This window comes from Lagopus muta, chromosome 20, assembly GCF_023343835.1.
Source record: "Lagopus muta isolate bLagMut1 chromosome 20, bLagMut1 primary, whole genome shotgun sequence".
Classification (NCBI taxonomy): Eukaryota; Metazoa; Chordata; class Aves; order Galliformes; family Phasianidae; genus Lagopus; species Lagopus muta.
Window position 1 is genome coordinate 7076679 of NC_064452.1, and position 17342 is coordinate 7094020.

Consider the following 17342-nt stretch of genomic DNA (forward strand, 5'->3'; position numbering starts at 1 on the left):
AGAAAGACTTCTTTCAGAGCACCTCAGTTGTGCTGTACAAGGCACACCACCGCCTGGAGGATCCTGGAGCTGTTCTGATGAAATCTTGCTTCTCCCAATGAACCAAAGCGAGGTCAGGCCTTCAGACAGAAACATACCCAACATCAGCATCGCCCAAATAAGCGCCATGAGTTGTGCTGAGTGTTTCTGGAAGGAGGATGAGTGGGGTTTGTATCAGTTAAACTTTTCATTTGACCTAATTCTCGAGTACCCCTCTAATTGTTGGATGGAAACTGGTGTTAGAGAGCAGAGAATCAGAATTACTGTAGGGGAGCATAACATTTAGGTAAGCGACAGAGCGATTGTCAGCTCTTGAGAGATGCTCCATCCCTCTGCACTGGGAAATAAAATGAAAAGATGCTCCACTGCTTAGGCCATCTCCTACCTGCTTATTCATGATGGCAGAACATGCAATATTTCTGTTCCTTTTATTTCCCTAGGTACGTGTGCTCAGACCTGCAGCAGTCCAGAGAAGGACTTGGGAGCACCTCCTCTCCCAGCTCCCTTCTGGTGACACGCTGTCTCCATAGGCAACTACAGAGAAGAGACCAAACATCGTGCATCCACACCCGCAAACACCGACTTGGGTTTGGATGCAGGGAAGATATCAGGAAGCTCAACGAGCTGGCAGTTGAAGCAGAGGCGTCGGTGTCGGGTGCTTCAGTTCTATTTTTGACTTGGACCAAGCATTTCTTTTCGATTCAGCTTTCCATCTGCGAGATGGGAAATAAGGCTGCTTGCGGGTGGATCGTTCTGCTGAGGGCAGGGCTATCAGCAGGTGATGCTTTGTTGAATTCTGCTTTGTTCTGCTCTGCTTTGCTGCCCACATCTCTGCTGTGCATTCCTGGCCTGAGGATCGAGAAGGGTCACAGCATCCAATGACAGAACTGATGTCAGGTGGGACTCTGCACTGTTACAGCACGGCCTGGGGCCTTCTGCTGCAGCATCTGAGGTGTGAAGGTTCAACTGCTGCCCTTTGGATGAGCCAGGGTGGCTGCAGGGCCAGAGAAGTACGCTGAATGGAGCCGCAGCCCTTGTGTAAAGCACTTTCATTGTTGTCCAAGGCACGGATTTGAGTTGGGAGACAGGCACAAATGGTGGAATTACCATCCCTGGGGGCGTTTAAGAACAGTGGAGGCATGACTCTGAGGGACATGGTCTAGTGGGCATGGTGGAGCTGGGCTGATGGCTGGATGTGATCTTAGTGGTCTTATCCAGCCCTCGTAATTCTGTAACTCCATGGTCCAGCAGGTGTGCTTCCACCTGACGTCTCCAGCTCTGGGATTAGCAGCAGACAGGTGGTGAAGGCCAAGTGACAGCTATCAGCTCAGCCCTCCCTTCCTGCCTCTGAGTAAAGGAGTTCCCACATGCTGCAGGTGCCTTCAATTCACTGCGTTCTCCAGACCCCAGCAATTAGAGCCTTCCTCCTTTTTTTTCCAGGAAGTACCTCCAACTCCTCTCGTTCCTCTTGCACCAGTCACAGCTGCTAGAACACGACTTAAGGGAGCCTCTCCCTTCCAGAGCCCCAACCCAGAGCCGCATCTGCGCCGAGCGGAAGGTGAGACCCACGTTCGCTGTTTTTTCTCCCTGCTCTTTAAGGGCGCTCCAGCTCGCGGGCAGCCGCCCCCCCCGCTCCCCAGGACCGCCGCTAGGCGGAGCGTTCCCTCCTCCCGCTCCGCTTCCGCCGCGGTCGGGGCCCGACAACCAGCGGTATTTCGGTGCGGGGCGGCCCCGGAGCCGCCCCTTTGTTCGCGGGGCGCTGGGGCCGGGCTGCGCCCGCCGCGCCCGGCATCCTCCTTCCTCCTCCTCCTCCTCCCTTCTTTTTCCTCCCCCTCCTCCAATCATCGCAGCTCCCTCCGGCGCGCAGGGAGTGGCACGGCGGCCGCCCGGCTGGGCTGTGGGCTGCGGAAGGTAAGGGGGAATCGCGGGCTGGGGATGGGGGCAGCCCCAACAAAGGAGGGGCGGATGGATGGAAGGATGGATGGATAGAGGGATGGATGGAGGCTTAGGCTCATCTCCGGGGCTGGGCGCTGTCAGCACGGATCTGCCGCGGTGTAGCATTGTCCTTGGGTCGGGGAAGGAAAGGCACCGTCCTCGTTACGCGCTGTATGCCAGGGGCTGCGCTGTGCGCTCCGGGTGGGGCCGTGCTGCCGTACTGCCGTGCTGAGCCCCCGCTGTTCGCCCACCTGGGAACGGCCCGAGTCCGGGCGGCGGCCCCGTGGCCCTGCTCAGCTCCGGTGCTGAGCGATGGAGGTCGGGGTGGGCGTCAGCATCGAGCGCCGAGCGAGTTCGAGCTTTGCAGCCGGAGGACTGTTTTTCTTTTGTCTCCGGCTGCTGGCTGGGCTGGGTCTCCCCGCTGCCTTTTTGTTCTGATATAACCTAGCTATCGACTAGGGCTGTAGGAGTGGCTGCGGTGGGATTATTTTTGTTTGCAGCAAGGAGATGTGTTCCTGTGTGCTGCTGGGGGATGGCAGCACAGGTCTCGGGCGGACCGAGCGGCTCCTTCGCCTCCTGGCCCGTAGCACCGAGCCGGGGGGGCCGGGGCAGAAGCATGGTGCTGTCTTGGGGTATTGGGGTGGCTGCAGCTGCAGTAGGGGAGAGCTGGGAGACAAAGCGCTGTCAGTGCTGCTCTGTGTCAGTCTCAAAGGGCCACAAAGCCCAGCTTGGGAGCAGAGCATCCTGCTGGAGCGGATGGCAGGTTTCATCGCTGCTGGCTTGAAGGTTTTCCATGGGGGGGGTGACTGGTGTTTTGAGAATGGGTTGGTGCATGGCTGTGTGTATTCAGGGTGGATATACCTGCATACACATGGCCAGGTTTGTTGGCTTTGTCCCTTTTCCTACCCGTGCTGGGTAGTGTTCTCCTACCCAGCGGTGCTTCAGGGCCTCTTCAGCCCCCCTGCCCTGCTGGGGAGGGGATGCTTTCAGCATAACGCAGCCCCTTGCCTTGAGTTTAACTTGAGTTGTTTTAAGAAATGACCTGCCTGCTGGGATGAAGGAGGAGCTGCATGCTGGCAGAAAGGTGCCAGCAATCCCAGGGCTTCAAAGCACAGCGCTGCCTCGAAGTGCTGGCACCAATTGCTGCAGCTTGGCAGAGGCTGCACTGCAACCACTTTGTTTCAGCAGCACGTGTATGCATGGCATGCCTTCACTTAAGGGAAAACCTGAGTGTTCAGAGGTGCTTTTAGGGTAAGTATAGCCTGGGTTGCCTGCTGAGGCTGAGGGCTGTCTGCTGTTCTTCTTCGGCCTCCTGCTGCCTGTGGCCCTGGAGGTGCCATTATTTAGACCAGCAAGGAACATTCCTGGTGCTCTTCCTCTTTTTCAGAAGAAATGATGAAGAACTTGGAGGGGTTTCCCAGTGTGGAGCGATGTGTAAGGGTTTGTACCCTGCACATCTCTGGGTGGTGATATGGGGAAGGGTTTCACTTCCTGAGGTTGCTGGTTTTATTTTGCAAACGCTTTCTCTATTCATGAAAGTTGAGAGAGAAAGTTGAGAGAGAACATCCTGATCCTGATGAGGACAAGAGGCAGCCTATAAAGCAGGCTCCAGATGCACGCTGTTGGTACTGCTTTCTAGAGTGCATGGCTGCATTGATACAGTGAGTTACAAAGCTCAGGGAGAGCCCATGTACAGGCATTGGAACCTGAGCATGACTTGTTGCTCACCTGCATCAGACATTGGTGTGGGCTTAGCTCAGAGATTTCTGAAAAAACAGACAGTAGCAATGCCTTGTGACCTGTTTTCCCCTCTGTCTCCCAGGGGAGCACAAGAGCAGCCGTGCAAGCTGCTGATAAGGGACAAGCAAGTGCTTTCTGCTGCTGTGTTAGATGGCTGGCAGTGCCTGCCTGTTGTATCACTGCTTGGTGTGACTGGGAACGTGGAGTCCAGCAAGACTGGGGCCTTGTAGTACACCTGGCCTTCTGACACCTAAATCAGAGCTGCTGATAAAGAGGGCAGACTGCCAGAGGTCACTCTGGGAGCCCACAGTGAACACTTTGTTGAGCTGTGGTGCAAAACGGGACAAATCCAAATCGCTTTATTCATGTTTGGGTTTAACTTCTCACTCTCGTATTGCTGTAGCTAGCAGTGGAAAAATGACTTCACTGCATGTGACTGAGTCTGGCACCTTCACATAATACTTAGTGCTATTCCTGAAAAAAAAGAAAAAAAAACCAACAAAAAAACCCAAAGAAACCTCACTTTAACAAAAAATAAGAAAGCAGGATTCCTGCATCAGGCTGTGTGGAGATGATTCCCTTGACGTGGCACCGTTCTTCATTTTCTAAAGGAGTGAGATGGTGTCCATAAAATAGCTGTGGTTGCTTCAGACTGGGTGTAAGCCAAGAAGTGTGTGCAGAGAAATAGCACTGAGCATTGTGGTGTTTTGCTATCAGTTCTGGTGTGATGGGGTCGAATGTGATGCTGACTTGAATTGGGCGACTTGTTTATTTTGGGAGCTCGTGTTCTCAGCTCTAATGCTAACTCCCTGGGTGACTCCATCTGTGCCTGGGGCAGCCAACTGGTAATGTTTAAGAAGCATTTATACTCTGTCTATAATCAATGAGAATGACTTCGCAGGTCTTTCGTGTGCTGATAGAGGAGGGGAGTGATTCATCCCCACTATGTGATCTTGGGAAAATCCTTTCCATTTCTCTGTCAGCTCCTCTTGACTGCGTGGTGTAGTGACTCTCACTGCTTTGAGGTCTGAAGATGAAAACTGTGGGCGTTGCATATCCAGACCTCGGGGTTGAGGTGCTTTTAATCCTTGTCCTGTATTCCCCCATGCAGTTTCTTTACGGAAGATAATGCAAGTAAAAGTGTACTGCTTGTCCCACAGCTCTTTTTGGGAATCCAATTGAATTTTATTGAACAACTGGTGTAGTGCAGGGAAAGCATGCATGGGTATTGGTTACACCAGAGGTAACTCACTGAAATCTGGGGTGATGAAAACCCCACGGGGTGATCTGACCCATCTGTCTGTGCCAGGTCCCTTTTGCTGGCTGATCTGTTCTTCCACTGACATATTCCTCCCCCGTTATTTATTGCATCATGTTTTGGGAACGCTTGTGTCTGCCAATTAGTGCTGGAAACTTTTCAGCAGTGCTGCCAGGCGGGGAGCAGCCGTTTGTTTCAGCAAGCAGTGCTTTCCCAGCCCTGCAGATGCTCCCATTCACAACCTGCAGTCACATCCCTGCAGCAGAGACTGTCCTGGGTGTTGCTACAAGCCCTGGGAAAGGAGACTTCTCCTGGGAGGTACAGAGGGGCAGCTGTGCCGTGACACGAGTTTCATGGGCTTTTTAGCCTCGTGTTTGCCTGCTGTGCAGTGTTTGTGATGCTGCCTCTGGTCAGCCCCCTGCATGAAGCCCATCCTGGTGGTGGAAGTGCTGCTAACTATATTTAGCTGATAGCTGTTTGTTTTATAACACCGAGGTCTGTGCAAACTGGAGTAGGTCAGCTTGCAACCTTGAATATGTATTCCTATTTCTTTGGACTTTTTTCCAAGATTGTCAACTTTGTGGGATGTTCTAGATGGTGATCAATCCACCAGCCATTGCTAACGGAGGTTTAATGGTAGACAGCATGGCACAAACACGGAATTACAGGGATTTTTGCCTTTTTTTGTGCTTTGTTGTGTCTTCTGCTAAGCTGAACCTGCTTAATCACCTGCTGTCAGGACTTCCCAGAGCACAAGTTTCTGATGCTGGAGCTTTACAGTTGTGTTGCTTAGGTGTTCCCTTTGAAGCACTATGGGAATCCCACTGGCCAAGTCTGTGAGATGTCTCAATGCATGAGATTGAACAGCCGTTTTGTGGCAGTTTATTTGCTGTTGGGAGGAATAGTAACTGCTGTTAGGAGCATCTAAATCTGAAATAAGGTTATGTGTTATTACTTTCAGCACACAAATGTGGAAATGTCAGCCCGATGAATGCTCTTGGGTGGGTGATTGTATGGCTCAGGTTTATGGAATGCCATGATATATTCTGCCTTGGGGTGCCAAAAATGGAGAGTGCCCTTTCTAGAAGAGGTAACAACTTGGTTTTTATTCTTCCTTTTGGGGTGAAACAGGACCAGACTGGGTTAGAGATGTTGTGCTATTACTCTGCGTTATAATCTGCTCAGGCTGTTGCCTGTAGCCCCTCTATGCTTGGTTAGATATGATTATATCTTGGTCTGCTTAGGAAATCACAGCTGTGGTCCTGCCCAGCCACCCAAAGCTCTCGAGTCAAACCTCCCCCATGTAAGGCAGTGGGCAGCCATCCTGTGGCTGTGTGTGTGGCTCAGAGACTTAAGGCACCAGGCTGCAATCTCAGTTTCTTTGCTCCTGGTACAGTCTGAGGTCAATGATAAATTGCAAGGTGTGGTGCAGGGCAGAAGAAGACAATGTAGCAATGCTGTCTGATAAGGATCCGATTGGATCCAGCTTGATCAAAAATCATAATCATTTTTGCATTGATAAGAATGGGAAATGATAGAACCATAGAATGTCCCAAACTGGAAGGGACCCATAAGGATCATCAACTCCTGGCTCCACCCAAAATTTGGATAAGAATTTGAGTAAGAGGTGATGCGTCGTGTGCTGTGATGTTTGTGAACTACCTGAGCTCCTGGCTCTTCTGAGTGCTGTTGTGCTGGGATTGCAGGTAATGAAGTAGGAAGCTCTGAGCAATGCACACTGGCCAACACAGAGCTGTTACCAGCCTCCTTGTCCCCACTACTGGTTCTGTTGGGAGTTGTGTAGATGGTGGTGCCAGCTGTGGTCCAGACAAGTTGTGGTGCTTGATAAGGTTGGGAACAAAGCTGCTATCAGTGTGTGTGGCATAGGGCCAGCTTCAGGGTGAGGGAGGAGAAGGATGCTGCAGGGAATACCTCCAGCACTGCCCCAACGCTGCCAGCGCAGGGATGGAATTCTGGGTGTAAACCTGAATTCCAGTGAATAACAAATAAAGTGTCAGGGTGAACTTTAATGTTGTATTAAATCAAGGACTCAACAGCAGGGAAATCCGTGAGTTCAGCGCCTTCTGCAGGGCTGAGTTATGGCAGCTCTTATTGGGTCCAGTCTGAATTGCTGTGTTATCAGCTCTGTCCCTGCAGGATGGCAGCCTCTGCCGTCTCCATGTGTGTCATTCCTTTCCCACACGAGCGATATTGTGTTGCTGTCCTGTTATTTCTGTAGGACACTGACCCCTCCTCCAGGGCTTAACACCTGGCTGCAGGAACTCCTGCAGGTCCCAAACCTTCCCCACAAATTGGGGATGGTTCTGCTCTGTAATAAATATGGAGTTGTTGCTATCTGCAGTGCCACTCTTCATCAGATGTTCTGCCACAGGAGGAGCTGAGCTCACCAGCACACCCAGAATAACTCCAGTGGAGTCAATCACCTCAGGTCTCACTTTGTGGTTTTTAGTTATAGAATGCAGTGGGATGCTTTTATACATTCCTCCTTTAATAACCTTTGTTTTACCACTAAAACAAAGTGGTAAAACAGAGTGATGAGTCTATTGGAGTGCTTAGAAGTGGTTTTAAAAAGGTGTGAAGGCTTTAAATGAAAGGCCTGCAGGCTTTCCCTTTGCATTCTGTGCCAGTTATTACAAAACTTGAGTGAGGAAGTAAACTCAACACAGGGTTGTCTTTGATGTTAATCACCTTTGGAGATGTGAGGAAAACTGATGGTAACCATGGAACTTTCTGGCTGAGGATCCTGGTGAGTTCTGCAGCATGGGAGCAGATGGCAGGGGATGCCATGGCTCTTCCCACATCTGATGGCGATACAGTGCTTTCATTCCTGAGGCACTCTGCCTGCTTCACTATGGGAGGAGGAAATGTTTTCTTGGGAGAGGACTCTGACCTTAATTAAGGATGAGTCTCTTATTTCCTCTGTGCTTCAGTGAAACGGAAGGATTTAACCCTAATCCGACACGTGCTGCAGAAATAGGTTTCTGATTGCTTGTTGGAAGCAGTAACTAATCAGAGAAGTGCGAAGGGATGGGATGATTGCCTGAGATCAGATGGGGCATCAGAAGGAATTAAAAGATAAAACCCCCCTTTCTTCTCAGCATAAGCTTTTCTCTTCTAGCAGAGCTGCAGTTTGGCTTTATCAGATCATGGTGTTTGTGTGTTCTGGATTCGTTTCCTGTCCCTTTTGCAGACCAGACTCAAACCGTTCAGTCTTTGGGGTTTTGCTTTCAAGGCAAAATTCTTCTCTTAAACCCTCTCCTTCATCTTTTCAGCACAGCCAGCATGAGCCTAGGGCACCAAATCTTAACCTGTGCTTGCCTGTGGCATGCAGGGAAACGGGCAGCAATGTAATGATTCTGAGCTTGAGCTTTATTGCATGAGATTCTCAATTTTCTGGGGGGAACAGAGTGCAGAAAAGCTTGAAAGCATGAAGTGAATGCAGCACAAATGCCTGGAAACAAGAAATGAAGCAACTTTACATACATTTAATAGATACCACTACCTTTAGGCCAGTGGTGGTTTTGTATAAGGTCTAATAAATGAATACAACACTGAAAGCTTTTTGCCTTTCTTTTGTGCTTACTGAAGTGGTGAAGAGCTCCTTCAGGTGGACCCCCTCCTTTTGTAGCCATTGAGTTTCAGGGGTGCTCTGGGCTCTGTTTGCAGCATTGGCACTGACTAGTGCTGGAGGTTCCTGCAACCAGTAATGCTTTGGGCAAACCCAGAAACCTGCTGAAGGCTCTGAGGCACAAAGCCAGGACATAGGTAGAAAGTTTGGGTCCTGCATTGATGCTTAACTCTCCTGGATGTGCATGCAAGGGATATGTCCAAACCCAGGTGCTGCTGAGCTCAGCTGTGTGATGTTTGGCATCATATGGGGTTGTTTCTCATTCCTTCCATTTCTCCATATGGAATTGCTGTTATTACCTTATCAGCAGCTGAAGGTGGAATTCCTGGACTTCCCAGGCTTTGTCTTCATTATTAATGTAAGTATCTCTGTGAACACAGCCACGCAACTGCATCATTCTATAGCAGCCCTGAAAATGGCTGAAACTCTTTGTGTTCCTCCTGCCTGTATATGTGCTCCTATAGGGCTGCGTACAGAACCCCTGGGGTTCCTCATCCTCAGCGTTCATATGCAGAAAGCTGGCTGACTGTTTGAAATAACACACAAGCAGTTGTGTCACAAAACATCATCTGAGATGGAAGTGGGTAAAAGCAGGCTTCATTGTGCAAACCTTTTTGTATCCAAATAATTGCTTTAGGAATTGCTGATAATGTGCATCAGTCAAGATTGCCTCAAACAGAAGTGTTGTACTGCTTGTCTGCGCTCTGTCATTCAATTCCCATGCAACACAGCAACCATTGTTTCCTTCAGTATGATAACTGGATACTTTACCTTCTTCTATGGGTCTGGGTCTTAGAAAAGCTGTATGCATCACTGACTGTAAATTTAAATCTGCAGGCAAGGAATCAAATTTTGCAAATTTAGAAAATTAGAAACCTCAGTTTTTGAACTTAGACTTTGAGCTGTGTACTTAATGTTAACAAAACAACTCCATATTTCTCTATAAAACACAGTAGGCATTGATCCATTCCAGCAGTGCTCAGGCACACCAGCCTGAATTCCACTTGAATCTGTATTCAGCACAGAGTCCCTGTGCCTTGCCCAGAGTGCTGTGTTGGATAAATTCTTCTTACATCCAGATCCATCCAGAAGGCAGCACCAGCCACAGGATGGGACTTGGGCCAACTCAGTCTGTCTGGAAACCTGTTCCTGTGCTGGTGGTTTTGTACGTGGAGGTGAACAGATACTCATGAGAGTTTCCTTCTTGGGAGCGTGCTGGGTTTGAAGATCTGCTTTGTTGGTATGGCCATCTTGAATGGGATGGTGTGGATACCCATTTGCCACATGCAGCGTGCCTTGCTGAGGGTAGGAGGAATGGGTAAAGCAGAAAAATTTGAAGATGAACCTTTCTCAGCCTTGGTAATATAGGTTTTGTTTCCAACCCCCCTGCCCTATTTGAGAAATAAGTGAGATCTCAGCACCTCCTGCCGTTTCTATGTATGTGATGTATTTGATGTATGCTTTTATGATGCCTGGCCCTTCTTGCAGGTACTTCATGTATCCAGTTCCATTGCTGCTGGTGAGAGGTATTTTTTGAGAGTACATCTGCATTTACTGAGAGCTGTTTTCCTTGAATCCGAGCCTGGGTGACTCAGATTTGGCCGTCTCCTTTTCCAATGGAAAGATGGAGAACAGAATGTTTTGGTCATTTGGAGCAGCTTTCGCATTGTGCATTCCTGGGATGGTTTTTTGTTGTGGGAACACACAAAGCCATTCATCCTGGTATGACAAGACTGCAGGAAGAATCCAGTGGAGATCATGAAGACCTTTGTAGTCTGCATCATTTTTGAGGAAGAAGGAAAAACAAAATAAGCTGAACTGGCCCCTGGGTGTTGATAGGGGCAGATATTTTTAGATATTTTTGTGGTGGCTTTTTTTTTTTTTTTTAACCTTGTGGCAGGGGAAAATCTCATTTCTGTTAATATTAAACTGGAATATTAAACCTGGGCAGATGATACAAGGAATAGGAAAAAATGGCTCAAGTTTTTCTTACGTGCCATACAACAGCATGTTTGTACGTGTTCAGAGCTGTGCTAAGAGCACCTGTTGGGGTGCTGAGGATGCAGTACAGAAGCTCAGAGCAAGTTGTTATCTCTAATGGAGCAGGACAGTCCCCTGTGGAGATGCTGGCCAGCGTCCCAGCCTGAGATGTGAGTGCAGGATGAAAGCTGCATTGCTTGGGTCTTAGAATAGTAGGATGATTGGGTTTGAAGAGTCCTTAAAGATCATCCAGTTTCACCCCCACGCTGTAACAGGGTTGTCCCCCAGCAGATCAGGTTGCCCAGGGCTGTGTCCCACCTGGCCTTTTGAATGCTCCCAAGGGTTGGGCATCCACAGCTTCTTTGGACAGTCTGTTCCAGTGCCTCACCATTATCTGAGTAGATATCTAACCTCTGTTTCCAGTGTTTTAGCTTAAAGAGGCTTAGATGGCTCAGAGCAGCTTGGGGGAGGATAATGACCTGATGGTGTAACTCAGGAGTGCCCACACTGAGGTACTGGGGTTGCACACAGGGTGGCACTTCGGGCATTTATTGAATTTGTTGTGTGGCCTGGAGCCCTGTGAGTATGGATGTGCATGGGCTGTATAGTAGAATAAAAGCAGCTCTGTGTTTGCAGGGTAGCTTAATTAGCAGCCCATGGAGTTTTTCATCAGTATGTTGGAAGCATATGTTTGCATCAACGTTTCTGGCAGAAATGTAATGCAATGGGAATGCACTTCCTCTTATTCCCTCCCACCCCAATAAATAAAATCCAATCCACCTGATGAGGAAGGCTTTGAGTATCTCCTATTTGATATTCGCCCACCTCTATGGGCAGCCTGTTCCAAGGCTCTGTCACCCTCACAGTAAAGAAATATTTCCTCATCTTCAGATGGAACTTTCTGTATTCCAGTTTTTGCCCCTTGTTCTGTCACTGGGTGCCTTTGAGAAGCGCCTGGCCCCATCCACTCAATTCCTGCCGTTTGGATATCAATAAACACTGATGAGATCCCCTCTCCACCTTCTCTTCTCCAGGCAAACAGCCTTTCCCCATACAGGAGATGCTCCAGGCCCACATCATCTTTGCATTCACTCCAGCAGTTTCATGTCTGCCTTGAACTGAGGAGCACAGAGCTGCACACAGCACTCCAGATTTGCCCTCCGCAGAGCAGAACAGAGCAGAAGGATCACCTCCCATGCCCTGATGGCCACATTCCTTTAATACACCCCAAATATCTTTGACCTTCATGGCCACCACAGCACCCTGCTGGCTTCTGGTCACTGTGTTGGCCACCTGGACACCCAGATCCCTCTCTGCTCCCTCTCTCCTTAGTCTCCTTTTGTTATTCTCTCATCTCTAACCCAATGTGGGATGGCTGACTTACTGCTGAAACACTCTTTGGTGTTTCAGCATTCCAGGAGATTTCGGGAACAGTTTTGGAATTTTTCCTTTTTTCTTTTTCCCATCTGTGTGCCTGTGGTTCACCCTGCAGAGCTGTCAGCCCTCCCCTCGTGCCTGTGCTGGGATCCTTACTCACTCCTTAATCACTTCCCATCCTGGCCATTGCACTTCTCCCCTCACAGCATCTGTAAGACTTTGCTCCGTCAGTTCTCTCCAATGATGCAGACACAAGGCTGTCTCATCCCACAGCCCAGACCTGGGTGTCCTCACCTCCTGGCTGCGCTGCTGTTCCCTTTGCAGTTTGTTGCCACTGTCCCTGTCTCGCACTGCAGCCACCTCCTTCTGCCCACATCCCTGCTCAATCAGCCAACCGTAGCTTCCTTTCTGCTGATAGTCTCAATTTTTTGATTGTTTTTCTTTACCCATTCAGAATGTTTTTGCATTTTTTCAGCAACTTAGTCATTTCCTTTCTTTCTTTTTTTTTTTTTTAATTGCCATCAAACTTTTTGCTTGAAAAGTTCAGTGCTTGTTAATGCTGCGTAGTCACATTTAGATGTCTTATTCCCTTTGCCTTCCCCTCTGGGGGAAGCCTTGTTTTCTCTACCAAGTTTGGAGATTTATTCTTAATGGAAGGAGCTAAAAGCCCAGTTATGAACGTTGAACCTCCTCCATACTCCTCATGTTGGTTTGAAGGAACTGCCCTGAAGTTGTGTGAACATGGGGAGATGCAATGAGGTGTAGTGCCACGGGGTTGTAATGCTCCTTTGGGAAGGCCCTTGCAGAACAGAAGAAGTGGATCTTGGCTAACTGACCTAGAGAGGGCATGGGTTGATGGTTGGACTAGATGATCTTAATTGGTCTTTCCAGCCTTAATGATTGTGTGATTCTAATGCGTGAGATGAGACTTTAGGATTTAAAGAAAATCAGCAGTCCCAAACTGAATTTGAATTGTTTGGTTCTGAGAATCTTCTGCTCTAAACCTAGGTCTCCAAGTTGGAAGTTACTTAGTGAGATAAAGGAAAAGGCTGTAACATAAAAATGGGAGACAAAGGAAATCTCCCTCATTTTACAGGTGCAGAAAAGAAAGATCATATCACCTATGTGAAGCTGGGCACTGCTTTCTGCGAGCCTGCTTGTGCTCTCCCACCCATTGTCTGTCTTATTTCTCAATAATCTGACTTCTGTGCTCTTCCCCCCCCCAGGTCTGTGGCGATGGAAGAAGAGACCCAACATCGAGGAGCCTGAATGCTGACAGCAGGACAGCACTTGGAGACACTGGTAGCACCAACCTGAGATACAGAGGCAGTAACCATGCTGAAGCCAAGTGGACTTAAAATCCCTGGCAGGGCAGTGAAGCACTCCAGCCCAGTGGGACGAGCATCAGGGACAGCAGCGGCGACTGTCACCACTGGTACAAAGGAAGGTAGGAACTCCGTCAGTGGGGGCAATGAGCTGAGCCAAGTGATGGCTATGTTTAAAGGCAAAGACCCAGTGATGCTCAGTAAGGTGAGAAATTGCTCATCTTGTAAGGAGGCTGATCTTGAGCGTGGGTCAAAACAAACATGAACAAATATCCTCCCTCGTCCAACTGATGTCTCCTGTCTGGATTGTTTAGGTATGGGTGTGATTGCTCTGGCAGTCAGAGATGGCCACAAAGCATGGGATTGCCAACATGCATAGCTCCAAACCCAAGTTTGGGCAGATTTTGGTTGACAGTGGTTTTTTAGCCAAAAGGTTGCAATGGTGTTGTGCTGCGAGACAGAGAGGGAATTGTATGTGTCCTTCTACATTCATTAAAATCTAAGAGCTGGTAATACTTGTGCAGATGGGAACCTCACCCTGGGGCGCCTTACACACTGTCCTATAGCCATTGCTTCTGGCCTGTGGTAATGTTTTAGTGAGAACCAGGCACTGAAGGTAATTTGCCCTGTGCTAGTTATCTCAGATTAGTGCCTTTGTTTCAATAGAATCATTGGAAGCACTGGGATATCAACAGTGATTTATCTAGACACACACATACATGTCTTATTGTCCATTTATCTATATCCAGGGTATACAGAAGCTGTACAGACTGCTGTATAAATTACACTTCAAAAGGGTTTGAGTGTTGTTTAGCGTTTTCTTCCGGCTGTTTTGACTGCTGTGGTTTTTGTTTTGCTTTGTGAGGTATGTGGGGTCTTTGCATGGAATGCCTCTGCTCAGTGTTGAGCAAACTTGGCTGTGTTTTGCTATCACGTGGCAGGGGCTGTGCTCTGCTCATGGGCATACATCATCTCTGCTGTTCTTAATTTGAACAACATTGTAAGAACCACAGTTTTAACTTTAACTTGCAAGGTGTTGTTTGAGGGGCTGGTGACCACATGGGATTATGGGCTGAAGTAGAGATCATTCCCTACAATGGGAATGTAACATCACTGTTGTTTCTCAGCTGGCGACTTGACTCTACTGGTTCTTAATACTAGAGTCATTTGTTAGTTTAGCATCCAAATCAGAGAAAATAAAAGCCTCCTTGTCTGTTTCCTAGAGGGATGCTCAGGTTGACAAAGGAAATTCTTAGGGTAAGGATTATGTGTTTATTTTGAAGTTGTTCCCCAGATTCATTTCTGTATTTCCCCCACTTTTTTCTTCTTGCTGTATGTCTGTAGCTGAGAAATGAACTCTGAGGACTCTAAGTGACTAGTTACCACTGGCTGTGAATCTCTCAAGGCACAGTGGATTGATAGTTGTGCATGGTGTGGAGCTGCTTTCAGTTGGTTTTTATCCTAAGAGAAGCTGCTGGGGCAGACCCCAAGGCCTCTCTCTTCCTTCTGAGGCTTTGCACAGAAGCATCCCAGCAAACACAGCGTGTGTGTTGCAGGGTGAAGGAGTCATTGCAGAGAGCAGCACTGGGGGCTGATGGGACTGCTGTGCTGAATGCAGCACTTGTTTGCTGCAGCCTTTGTGCCTTGTTCAGCTACAGCACTCTGCCAGCATGGGATGCTCAGCACAGCCTGGGGCAGTCATCGCTGGGTGGCAGGGCCCAGCCACAGTGCAGGCAGTAATGGGGGGAAGAAAGAAGTCTCCTAAGCTTGAAATGCAATTGTAAAAGAGAACCACAGATCTGTTAAAGTGCAGAATTAAAATGCAGTGGTGCAAAATAAAATGCAGTCTGTTGGCTCTGAGCTGCCTTCAGTAACCTGGGGCTGACTCAGGAAGATCCTGCACATGGATCGAGTCTTCCAAATGGGCAATGAAGTGAAGGTGTTCGTTCTTCAATTGTACCTGAGAGTTGTCAGAAACCATTTGATGCAAATATATTTTGGGAAGCTTCAACTCTTCTTCCTTGTGCCTTCCCCTGAGCCCATCAGTCTTGTCTTGTCTTGAAATAGTGGTAGGAAATATGCTGTCTTTTATTCTTTGACTGGAATATGCAGAGGTGCTTTGGTTGCTTCTTTTCTACTATTCTGTTCCCGTTCTTCTGTAGAAAGTCAAGAGTCTCTCATCCATCTCTCATCTCTTCCTTTTCCAGGCAGTGGAGATGTACCTTGCTGAGTGCTTCCATGTACTCCTGACAGCTTATATAACAAAAAATATGATTGATAGAAACATGAGGTGTGTGTATATTCATGGCTTTGTGTCTCTGTGAAGACCCCATATGACGAAGTCATAGCATATGACGAAGAATGGGCATGGCATATCTGAGTTTTGCCCTGGACACTCTTACTCTGTTTCCACAGTTTCTTACCGCCTCTTTGTCACTGAACTTTCTCAGTGTGGAGATTTACTGCATCTCCTGCCTGATGTGACGCTTGGGAAGGTCTGAGGGCTTTTTGTGGTCTATTTAAGTTGGAGTTAAATGGGTATTTCCACTGAAAGTCAGCAGGAGAGAGGCACCTGGCATGGGCTCTTGGAAAACGTCCGCCTCAATGAGTGGTGTCCGTGATGACTCTCCCCCTCCCTTTCTCTTCCATAAAGCTGAAACAATGGAAAAAATAAGTTTTACTTTGTTCTGGTAACTGTTTTTCTTAAAACCAGACTGAAAATTCATCTCTAGCTGTGTGAGGACAGGATTTCCCACACATGTGTTGGCCTATTCTCTGTGCTTCAACTAAAGAACTTTACTGCCTTCAACCCTGCATGCAAGCAAAGTTTCTGTGCAAAAGGTGTGGGACACTCTAAAGGGCTCAATATGTCATTTGGATTTCTTTTTCTAAAAAAGCTCATACGTCTTATTTTCTACCCCACCCCCTCCTGGGAAAAGCCTGCTTTTGCCTGGAGCTGCAAAATGGAGAGAGAATGGAAGCTGTGATGAATGGGCCCACACAGCCTCCAGCTGGTGGAACAGGTGAAGGGAATGCTGGAGCCAGCTGATGGGAAAGGCTTTCCTCTCCAACCAAGCTGCTGTACTGCTGCTCTGAGTGCTTTTGTCTGCTTTGTGGGGTTCTTAAATCTCTTCTTCAGTCAAAGAATGTTGGCAGAAGGGTGGTGGAAAAAAGGAAAACCAGTATATGTAGACAGCACTGGGTGAGAATGGGTCAATCCTGGTAGAGGCAGAGCAACCCACACCAGTGTCTTTGTCTGCAAGACTGAAGTGCATCCAGTCTGAGCCTGGTGTAGATGAGCTGTGCTTTGCTGGTAGCTGTGATGGAGATAGATGCAGCCACAGTGCTTGCTTTGGACTGTGTGATCAGAGGTTTGGGGTCTTTAGAGCTGTTGTTACCATTCCTTTTTGAGAAATCGTTGTTTGGTGGGTTTTTTGTTCATCTAAATAGGATTTCTCACTGTTTTAGTTTAGGCTTTTTATTAAGCTGCAAGAAGGAGGGCTGTTTTTTTCTTGCTCACCAATTTATTAATTCTCACTTTGAAATAAATGTGAAAGACACAAAACTACTGTTTTGTCTGAAACACAATCAGTGTGGTTGTGGTGCCCTGAGCAGCTGATTGACCGGCACAGACAGAGGGAGCTGACACTTGTCTATTCACAGCTTTGTGGCTCTTGATTAATATTAAACTTAAGATGTTGTGCACTGGTAAATTGAGAGAAATGACCCCACACCATGGGGCTGAGCCTGCTATTATCATAGAACCTTAGAACGGCCTGGGTTGAAAGGGATCACAATGATCATCTTGTTTCAACCCCGGCTCTGTGCAGAGTTATCAACCACCAGACCAGACTGCCCAGAGCCACATCTAGCTTGGCCTTGAATGCCTCCAGGGACCAGCAGACATTTGGTTTTGACACTTTGGTTCTGCCCTCAATTAAATTCATGCTGCAAGAGTGAATGGATGTTCGTGAGTTAGATCAGCAGCCAGTACACAAACACTGGTGATGCAACAGTCAAGTTTGATTGGGCTTTGCTT

General features: G+C 48.1%; 1 protein-coding gene across 3 annotated transcripts in view; it reads left to right on the forward strand.

Annotated features, from left to right (window-relative positions):
- Positions 1-1269: 1269 nt before the first annotated feature.
- The window catches only part of CLIP2 (CAP-Gly domain containing linker protein 2), a 61109-nt gene continuing 45036 nt past the window's right edge, over positions 1270-17342 (forward strand). Inside the window, exons 1-2 of one of the 3 annotated variants that reach the window (XM_048966635.1) lie at positions 1270-1597; positions 13205-13425. In XM_048966635.1, coding sequence (XP_048822592.1) covers positions 13314-13425 — 112 coding nt within the window. In that variant the 5' untranslated portion in view covers positions 1270-1597; positions 13205-13313. Of the gene's footprint in view, positions 1598-1670; positions 1951-13204; positions 13426-17342 lie in introns of those variants that run through there. The other 2 variants (XM_048966634.1, XM_048966636.1) reach the window with 2 other exon arrangements.